Here is a 10,710-nt window from a genome sequence, read left to right on the forward strand (position 1 = left end):
TGAAAGGTCAACACCTTTAGTGACTTAACTCTTTTAATAATATGGGAAACTAAACTCTCATTCCAAATCTTGACTTTGAGATTTAGTAGTAGAAAAAAGTCAAACACATATCAAGAAAGGGATAATGAGAGTTTATACTTTATTAACTCTTGAAGGGAAATTATATTCAATTTGTCATTACCTATGTGGATTTTTTTATTGTAGAATATCATACATTTCCGTTAAAAAGTGGTCATACCAATATATCATAACAAGACATTCAATTCAACCATCTCCATAACCATCTTCAATAATCCCTTTCTAGATGACGAATCATAACTTCTTCCATTGTTCTCATCGTTGATTCATACTTAAAGATTATGTGTGGTCAATATAGTTTAATATAATCACATAATTTAAACATTATTTATCACAGACAAAGTTAATCCTTTACCTTGTAATTAATTAGATTGTAAAGAGACATTATAATCATGCAAAACAAATTAAGTGTGAATGAAACAAACCCACAATAAAAAGGTAATCCATGATATACTCAAACAAGTAGATTAATGACATCCAAGATTGCTCAATTTTGAAGTGTATACCCAATTGGAGATAGGGAAAAAAAGAAATGAGTGAATTAATACCACAACATGAATGACACCCATCTTCCTTTATGCCAAAAACTATCTCATAAGAAAATAAAGAATATCAATTTATTTAAATTAGTTCAATAAGATTCCTACGGGGATAGCTATGTCTCACGATCACCTTGGTAATGAGGAGCTATGTCCCCTACCTGTAACTGAGCCAACAAAACAATTAGTTCAATAAAATACCAAACATTAATAAAAAAAAAAGTATAATAATATAACTGTTATAGATATTAATAAAATAAAAAAAATAATGATGTGAATGTTATAGACATTAATAAAATAAAAACTATAATGATGTAAATGTTGTAAACATAATATATTATATATTATTATGGCCTTCTAATTAAATAAATAAAAACGATAATAATATAAATGTTGTAAATATAACATATTATATATTACTATATTGTTCTAATTAAAAAGTGGTCATACCAATATATCATAACAAGACATTCAATTCAACCATCTCCATAACCATCTTCAATAATCCCTTTCTAGATGACGAATCATAACTTCTTCCATTGTTCTCATCGTTGATTCATACTTAAAGATTATGTGTGGTCAATATAGTTTAATATAATCGCATAATTTAAACATTATTTATCACAGACAAAGTTAATCCTTTACCTTGTAATTAATTAGATTGTAAAGAGTATAATCATGCAAAACAAATTAAATGTGAATGAAACAAACCCACAATAAAAAGGTAATCCATGATATACTCAAACAACTAGATTAATGACATCCAAGATTGCTCAATTTTGAAGTGTATACCCAATTGGAGATAGGGAAAAAAATGAAATGAGTGAATTAATACCACAACATGAATGACACCCATCTTCCTTTATGCCAAAACTATCTCATAAAAAAATAAAGAATATCAATTTATTTAAATTAGTTCAATAAGATTCCTACGGGGATAGCTATGTCTCACGATCACCTTGGTAATGAGGAGCTATGTCCCCTACCTGTAATTGAGCCAACAAAACAATTAGTTCAATAAAATACCAAACATTAATAAAATAAAAACTATAATAATATAAATGTTATAGACATTAATAAAATAAAAAATATAATGATGTGAATGTTATAGACATTAATAAAATAAAGACTATAATGATGTAAATGTTGTAAACATAATATATTATATATTATTATGGCCTTCTAATTAAATAAATAAAAACGATAATAATATAAATGTTGTAAACATAACATATTATATATTACTATATTGTTCTAATTAAATAAATAAAGACTATAATGATATAAATGTTGTAAACATACTATGATGTTCCAATTAAATAAATAAATACTTTAAATAAAAATTGGTTTCCATTTACAATATAGTGGCCAAAAAAAATTGCAATTCACACCAATCCCAAAGTGAAATTCAGTTTAAAAAATCATAAATAAAGATATTTGTTAACCGTGAATGTTATAACTAATCAACTACTATTTTCGATTATGAAGAAATTGAAGTATTAAAAAAATAATAATGTACTTGATTGTGATAATAGTAATATATAATATAAAAAAAATTCCATTCCCAAGAAACTGAAGTATTAAAAGGTGTTGACATTGTGATCCCATTAAGGAGTAGTCTACCCAGGCGGAAGAATGGCCCGGTTTCTGTCGCCGCTAGGAAAAACCTCCGGCTCCGGCCACCGGAAATTCCTCAGCCTAGCTCCGCCACCCTCCGCAAAGCTCCGCCACCCTCCGCGAGCTCCGCCATCCTACGCATTTAATGACGACGTCCCTCCGCATTTAATGAAAACATCTGACAGGGGTTCCATCGCGTCTTGCCGCCATTCACACCTCAATTCGAATTTGGAATTTGGGAATTAACCGCTGGCTGCATTCCCCTGCAGCTCATCACCATCACCAGGTCACCACAACAAGCAGAAACCGAAACCCTCCAGCGTTAAGCAGAATCTCCGAGTTGAATGATGACAAACTGTAAGGGAGGTTACCAAGCCCGCAGTGAAACCATGGCTCCATAAGACCCTTAATCATGATGAAGGGCGAGGTAACATTACCAACCTGCAATGACATTTCCCAAAACCGCCAAGGAAACTGGAAGGAGGAATGAAACGAACTACACGAATGAGTTCGAAGAGGGAAAAGTAACCCACCAGTTTGCAAACGGAAGAAGGGAACGTCGGACTGCAAGGAAAGGCAAACCAGGGGTCACATATTGACATGCTTCAGTTCGGGATACTGTATGATGCATAGATCAGTTTTCATTAGTGTTCCAAATGCTCAAGAAACAACGTTTAACATCATAGTTTTTCAAGGTTACTATCTAATCAAAACAAGGTGTCAACTTGTCATGAATAGGCTTAGAAACTGCACTGAAACAATCAATAAAAAGATGAATTCTTCAGACTTGTTTCCTGAGGAAACCCTAGACCAAGCAACCTACAGAATTAGAGTTTGATTTCATTTTGTTACAGGTCTGATTACAGTTGAAGGAGCGAGGTCCTAGTATTCTTTAAAAAAAGGTGTTTACATTGAAAAGTTTTCCAGTATTTTGTTTCTGAGCTGAAACTAGGCTGTCTTGAATCGAATGTCCTGGAGCTCTGTCTCTCTGGGCGGGCTATATATAAATGTATTTGGTTGGATATAGGCTACCATCATTGACAGATTTGCGTTATCCAATACACCAACGAGTCAACCAAACGAGATTACATCCTAGAGAGTCAGCAGATCTTTCAAACTCTAAAGGATAACCTTAAAACGCTTCAAGCTACGATGAAATGAAGGGGAGACCAGCATTGATCCGAACTAGAATTTGCAATCAGAGATCCTTATGAACAGACCACTTTTATGAAAAAGGTATGTAAGAAACTATCTTCTGAGTGTTATGGTCCCTTCGCAATCCTTCAGCAAGTTGAATGAGTAGCCTATTCTCTACAATTACTAGCAAGCGTCAAGGTACATAACCCATTCCATGTTTTTAATTTAAAGAAGGAAATTGCAGAGGATTTGATAGTTTCATAAGATTTACCTCCCCTTGATGAGGAAGGAAAATTGATCCTGATAGATGAGCATATCCTGGTTTCCAAAGATGAAAGGTTAAGAAACAGGGTTCTTAAAAATATCTGGTGCAGTGCAAAGATCTGCCCATTGAAGATGCCCCTTGGAAGGAACCTAACAGCTGCCAACATCCTTCATTGGTTACATTGATACAAACACATTCAAGAGAGCCAGACTTCCAATGAGCTCAATTCGTCTCACAAGCAAAACCAGAGCCAAATAAATGGTAATTTGAATTTACTGATGAAATTTCATGGTATGACATGTTAGTCAGAGGACTTTGTTTTCGTCGATTTAGAGGATTTTGTTAGCCAGCTCATCCAAGAAGTTCAAACCTCTTGTCTGAAATAAAAAATAATAGTTTTTGGTCAAATTAAAGCTAGAATTTAGTTTGTGGTTCTAGAATCGAACATAGCTGCATGCATTCAAAAACAAGGGTTTCTCTAAAATTAAATCTAGAGGTCTGGAACTTGAATCCAATGTAGTTGCAAGAGTTCAAAAACAAGACTTTTCCTAAACCTAGAGCTAGAATTGTGGAGCTTGAATGCAACGTCGTACTTATGGCTCTCACCTCGTTTCTTGACAACAACTGTGTTATACAGAAAAAATTTGGTCTAGCTGAACAAACACTATATTCATTCAAGATTAGTTTGTCTTTACATTTGGGAGGTGAGTGGCTCACCTGAAAGCTTTGGTTATTCTGTTTATTTATTGTGTATGTGATTGGAAGTTTAGTCTTAAATTTCTTCAATTTTTCGCTCTAAATTGTCTTCCCAAGCTTTTTAGTTCATAATCAAGTACTCAGCATTCCATCTTTCCTATGAGATTTTAAGGAAAATATATTGCGTGAATGTTTGCTGGATGGATGCTTTGTTTGTCCAACTCAGTTAGAAAAAAAAAAAGTAGATCTGAAAAGGTTTGAAAAGACAATGTAGTTTAACTTTGGACTATTAAGGTTTGAAAACACACTGTAGTTTAACTTTGGACTATTAAGTGCACAACCGCAAATGATACTTCCCTTCATCCCGTGGAAACTATCTAAATAAAGGATAAAATTAGACAGTAACCTGATACTGATTCTCATACAAACATCCCTGACAACCTTGAGACTTAGTTCAATCTCTAAAAGGGATCATCATTCTAAATTTAACACATCGGAAAATGGAAAAGGGTGATGCCAATGAAAATTTTCATTGATCTTATACAGGCTAACGAGGTTCATTCATTTATAGGTCAGTGGAGAGGTGACCATATTTCTTTAGTGCAGATGATAAGCTTAATCTGAAAATGAGGAACCCTTTCATGCAATACAGAGCATTCTCTACTTTTTCATAAATTTTCAATCTCATCTAGTGTTCTGATTTTCTACAGAAGGAACGTTTATGGTTATACTAATGTATAATAGTTCCGGCACTGTTTTCAGTTCCTAACATAAACTATTAAGAGGTGTTGGTTTTACAGCCTTCCCTTGTCAGTCTGTTCTGCCTAGACACTTGCAATAATGTTTGTTAAAGTCCTATAGCAGTGGCGTAACTTGTACTTAACTGTAATTTCAGGAAAAGGACATAGCTGCAGCTGCAGGGAAGCTTGCAGAGTGCCAGGAAACTATACTTGTTCTTAGTAAGCAGTTGAAGGCCCTTGCTTGCCCAGTGGACACCATGGAATTTCCATACGAGGCAGAAAAGGTATAGTCAGGAAAAGGTACATCTTTCACTCTAGTGTGAGATCTGTTTTGCTAATAAGAACCAGTTGAGACTAGAGATTCAAAGCATGCTGAAAAGAGCCTGACAAATTGTCAATTTTTCTATGGCAGAGAGCTGAAAGGGACCAAAGATATGAACTGGATGCTCCTTGGAGTCCACATAGCCAAAGTGCTTCATGGGCATCAGAACCTGAGAATATCAGCACAACAAATGGCAGAGGACGTGCTAGTGAGTGGACTAGTGAATCTGGGCTTGCTGCTTCTGATCTATATAAAGTGAACGTACCAGATTCACCAATTGTAGATTATTTGGATGGACGTTTAACAATGCATACCTACTCTGATACGGAAGAAAGCTCGCCAGCAGGGTCTCCAATGAAATCTACACAACAGAGAAACAAGTTCACATGTTTCTCATAAGGAATTAAACATATGGAGGGGAGTCACCTACATCATCTTCATCATCTTCTTTAGCATCTACTTTCTTTTCAAAGTCACGGGAGTAGCTTATGTAAGCACTTTCATGTGCTAGAAGAAGTCACTAAATGGATAAGCAAGGAATTGGGAAAATTACAGCCCATTTTGCCAGCAAAGAGCATAAATATCACTTTAATTCATTCTAGCATGCCTTGTGATGTGGCTATTGAGCGGCAATAGCCTTGCAATTAGAATGCCTGTTATCAGGAACTTCAAAATTGTTACATTCAGTTTTGTATATTTACAGCTTTGGAATATAGCCTTCGTTTATATTGAAAACTTGTGGCCATTAATATACTGCTAACTAAACTTGATTTGTAGTTGTTGTTAGTTTGGAAGTTTAATCGAGTACTTGTGAAGAAAGAGTGAAGATTCTCATTCAGCAGGTTAATAATTGCAGAGCCATGAACCTATGCTATTTTTAAATGTTTTTGAACATTTTGCTATCTTTAGTTCATTTCGTGTTGAACTGGTAACAAAGAAAATTATTCCCTTATTAGTAAAACCTATTTTCAATCTTATGTGTTGTCAATTACCTGATTTTCCATTTACCAATTGCAAGTAGTGAGGTATCTACGTACAAGTAATTTTAACATCACCCCTTAGTGTTTACCTAGGGAAATATTATTGAATTATCTCATTTGTATAAAAGTATCACATCATTAACTTATATGGATAGTTTGCATTGTATTGAGCACTCCCCTTTATTGACAAGTTTATTCAGATTTTGTACCATTTCATATCTTCAGACCTCTCTTTATGGGTCTTTCAGGTCTGCTAAGCCTTCCTTTATGCTGCTTTGTGATGGTTTATGCTGCCTATCATAATATCTTCCCCATATGGGCTTTAGCTGAATATCGTCATCATGTTCTGCAATCATAATGTATATGTTTGTCATATCTGTCATATTTCTTAAAGATAAGTTTTTGGCTATAAACTGAATTTTGAGGGAGGTTAGAATGATCTCTAAGCATCTGAAATAAGATGGTTTACTAGTTTGTAATATTTAATGATTGCAATACAATCTTGCATGTGTAATAAGCTGGTAAGATAGTGTTTGCTATGCAATCATTAAATATTTTTCCGAAGAAAAAGCGAACTTTTTATTAAGAAAAATAAAAAGTTACATTGCATATGCTGGGCATTTCCAAGGGCTCGAGTGGTGACCCACCCCCCACAACGTTAGCAGACTAACGTGCACAAAGAATAAGAAAAGAGAAAGAGAGAAGAGAGAAAGAAAGAAAAACTGAATACCGGCAGTGAGTGAAACTCACGCTTCAAGTTTTTCTCCCCTTTTTCTTTTCGACCTTACGCCATTCTCCTTGAGTGGGCTCAATCGAAGCGATTACTAGCTGTGTTTCTACATTCTGTGGACCTGGATCTTTGTCTGAGTCTGAAGAATCTGACTGGTGATGTCGTTTGCTGCCTCCCATGCTTTGGTCTGCGCTTGTCATCTCTGCCTGATTCTTCGCTGCCTGGTTTGAGTGAATCTGTGAGTTCTTTGTGGCTGATGTGGTACCCTTCTGAGTCTCTGTTTCTTGAGTAACCTCTGCATTCTCTGCAATAGGCTCTTCCTCCTCTGCTTCTGATTCTTCGTCCTCTAAATCTGGGGTGGTGATTTTCCATCCTTTCCTCTGCTTCCCTTTCTGCTTCTTCTTACTGTTTACTTTCTTGGCTTCTGGGCATGAGCTTTGCAGGTGGCCTGTCTACCTACAGAGCCTACATCTGAAAGCTGTGTTTTCATAGTCTAGTGCCTGTAACCAATTCTTTTGTTTGTAAATCAGCCTTATGTTGTCCGGCAGCCCTTTGCTTAGATCTGCTTCCACACAAATGCGTGCGAAGGTGTAGATCCTTTCATCAATCCTTTCCAAATCTGTTTTGATATATTTCCCTATGCTGTTCCCAATACCTTCCAGGACTTGTTCACTCCAGAAGTGAAGAGGAAGGTTGTATAGGCGCACCCAAACCGGTACTATGGATACAGTCATTGTGTTTGGATCGAAGTCTGGAAACCATGGGGTCATAAACAGCCCTGCTGTTCCCCAAAACCACGGCCCAGCGCTGATGACTGTATCTCTGACTTCCTTGGATGTGAATCTTACTATAAAAAACCCCTTGGAGCATAGGTGTATGTCACATTCCATGGTCCAATTAGTGAAGATCCAGTGGAATAGATCCATTGGTTTTGGCCAAAAACTGTTAAACTGGCATATAAGGGCCTGCGTTTCATAGGACTTGACGAAATCATCAATCCCTGAAGAGTCAAAATTCAGAGCTGGGGTTTGTCCCAATTGATCTACAATGTATGGCTTGGGCTTATTTCCACCTTGGTCTGGCGAGGGCCCCGGGTCTCTGTTGCCTTGTAAAATGTTTTTGTAGGATGTACCTCCTTTGGGTTGGTGCTGGGGTGCTGCTTTCCCCTTGACTCCCCCTGAATAGCTTGGCTGTCCCTGAGGCAGAGCCCCTCCTCTCAGCCTCAGGTTTAAAACAATGGTTGTTCCTGGATTGATCTCATAGCTTTCCATCGTTCTATTGTCCTGGAGGGACCACCTACTGCTCACCAGATGTTGGATTTGAAATGGATACCCTAGTTCTGTCCATATCTGCTGTTTCAGCTGCAAGATGGTGCCTTCTGCATGAACCCACACTAATCGGGTTTTCCCCTCAGGGGGGTTAATAAAAATCTGAAAACGATTTGATCTTACCTGCTCTGGCTGTAACCAAACTTCCAGATCCGGTCTCGTTTTGAGTTGTCTTCCTTTGTGCATGTCTAGATCTGCCTCCCCGCTGCTCGATCTGTGCTTGGTGCCACCGATCTGCAGCCTGGGATCTCGAATAGTGGCTGGATCAGGTAGATCTGGGTTGGATCTGAAAAGTTTTGGCCACTGCATTGACGGAGGGAGCGGTTCTGCAGCATGCAGACCCCCCCTGCCATTTCTTTTTGCGTTCTGGCGCGTCTTGCTCTCAAAAAGCAGTGCGGCATGGCGACGGCTTTGTTCATTGTCGTAGTTTGGCCCCACCCTACTCATTACCCCGGGGGCTTCCGCGTTTGACCATGCAACGAGACCTTGCCGTAAGGATCGATCACACGGATCACTGCCCTCGGCGTATTCAGTTAACCTTCTCAGAGGATCGATGCTGTGAGGGGCGAGGTATGCAAACAATTCCCAAGCTCCCGACGCTGGATCTGACCCGTATGCCGACGATATCTGGCCCCATTGCGTGAGGTATCGAAGCCTGCAACTCCAAATCTCCTTGAGAATACCGGTGAGCAACGAGGGCTCGAAACCTTTGGACGCCTTCACGCTCTCCATCGTTTTTTTCCTCAAATTCTATCTTTTCTTGTGTCCTCCTGCAATCATTAAATATTACAAACAAGTACTCTTATATTATACAACATACAATAATAACAGATATAAATCTATTTTCTGAGTTTTATAATATCTACAATCCAGGTTAAACCCGGATTTCTATGGATTTTGAACTAACCGAGATGTTTGAAACTACAATATGAATATTTTAATTCAGAAATTCAATTCTATCAAATCACCAAATGCCAGCAAAGTGGTGGTGATTTAGTTAATCCTTAGATTATGCTAACTAAGAGGGCCTGCAGTAAAATGTCCAGTTTTAAAGGTGCATGTCCCCTAATGAATCCTCCTCTCACTCTAAGTAGCCAGTATTCCACAAAAACAATAAAATAACATTGTTATATGATATTGGGCGTATTCTTATATTATACAACATACAATAATAACAGATATAAATCTATTTTCTGAGTTTCAGAATATCTACAATCCAGGTTAAACCCGGATTTCTATGGATTTTGAACTAACCGAGATGTTTGAAACTACAATATGAACATTTTAATTCAGAAATCCAATTCTATCAAATCACCAAATGCCAGCAAAGTGGTGGTGATTTAGTTAATCCTTAGATTATGCCAACTAAGAGGACCTGCAGTAAAATGTCCAGTTTGAAAGGTACATGTCCCCTAATGAATCCTCCTCCCACTCAGTAGCCAGTATTCCACAAAAGCAATAAAATAACTTTCAACATGAGAGAGAGAATTCCAACCTTTAAAGTACAGAAAATTGCCAATCATACCAACAATTTCTAGGATAAGCAACTAGGTTGGCCTTTACATGATACACGCTGATATGATGCAAAGCAGACCTTAGACCCCTGCAGATTGCTATCACCACGAGCATAAACAAGAGAGCACAAAGGCTCTGAAATTCCAATGAGGCAACAACTCTAAGAACAGTAATTACACACAGCAATTCAAACAACACGTTCGACAAAAATTTCTTCATAAAAGTGTCTCAACAGGTTTTTATATTGACTTCAACAATTTTATGGAATTGACAATACAGGCCACTATAGGTTTTCCCGTCACAATTTACAAATGGACTATAAGCCCCTTAGATTTTTCATGTGTTTTCCCTTCACAATTTACAAATGGGCAATAAGTCCCTTCAATTTTTCATATCATAAAGCTTGCTTCAAGTGCCCTCAATTTCTAAGATCACAAAGCATGCTGATCTCAGACACAGCCAGGCATACAAACTTGAATCTCAATTTCTGAAAACACAAAATTAATGCTTATCTCAGAAGCAGTCAGGCATGCAAACTTGAACCTCAATTTCTGACAACACATTATTTTATGGTGTTGAGGACATCGAGATATTACCAGATGCATCACAATATGAATATATCTCAATGTGAGTAAAGTTGCAATAATATCGCTTTAAGAAATAAAATTTGTTTTTGACAAGAAAACATCGCAATAATTTCAGAAAACCCACGAGTCCATGAAAAATGTCATGACACAATGGACATTCCACTTTACTACTGAAA

General features: G+C 37.0%; 1 protein-coding gene across 2 annotated transcripts; it reads left to right on the forward strand.

The window, feature by feature from the left end:
• Nucleotides 1–2,366: 2,366 nt before the first annotated feature.
• LOC149223886 (uncharacterized) lies at nucleotides 2,367–6,198 on the forward strand. Of its 2 annotated transcripts, none has more exons than XR_016248997.1 (3): nucleotides 2,367–3,897; nucleotides 5,228–5,372; nucleotides 5,485–6,198. XR_016248997.1 is itself a non-coding variant. In XM_089383424.1 (3 exons), exons 1-3 carry the CDS (start codon nucleotides 3,895–3,897, stop codon nucleotides 5,791–5,793), a joined length of 441 nt encoding a protein of 146 aa, XP_089239550.1. In that variant the 5' UTR covers nucleotides 2,374–3,894; the 3' UTR covers nucleotides 5,794–6,190. The 2 variants fall into 2 exon arrangements, 1 of the variants encoding a protein (XP_089239550.1); XM_089383424.1 differs by having other exon boundaries at nucleotides 2,374–3,897; nucleotides 5,228–5,356; nucleotides 5,485–6,190.
• The last annotated feature ends 4,512 nt before the right edge of the window (nucleotides 6,199–10,710 follow it).

The sequence above is a fragment of the Pinus tabuliformis genome, chromosome Q, assembly GCF_031772625.1.
Source record: "Pinus tabuliformis cultivar Carrire ecotype Pingquan chromosome Q, CPIR1, whole genome shotgun sequence".
Taxonomy (NCBI): domain Eukaryota; kingdom Viridiplantae; phylum Streptophyta; class Pinopsida; order Pinales; family Pinaceae; genus Pinus; species Pinus tabuliformis.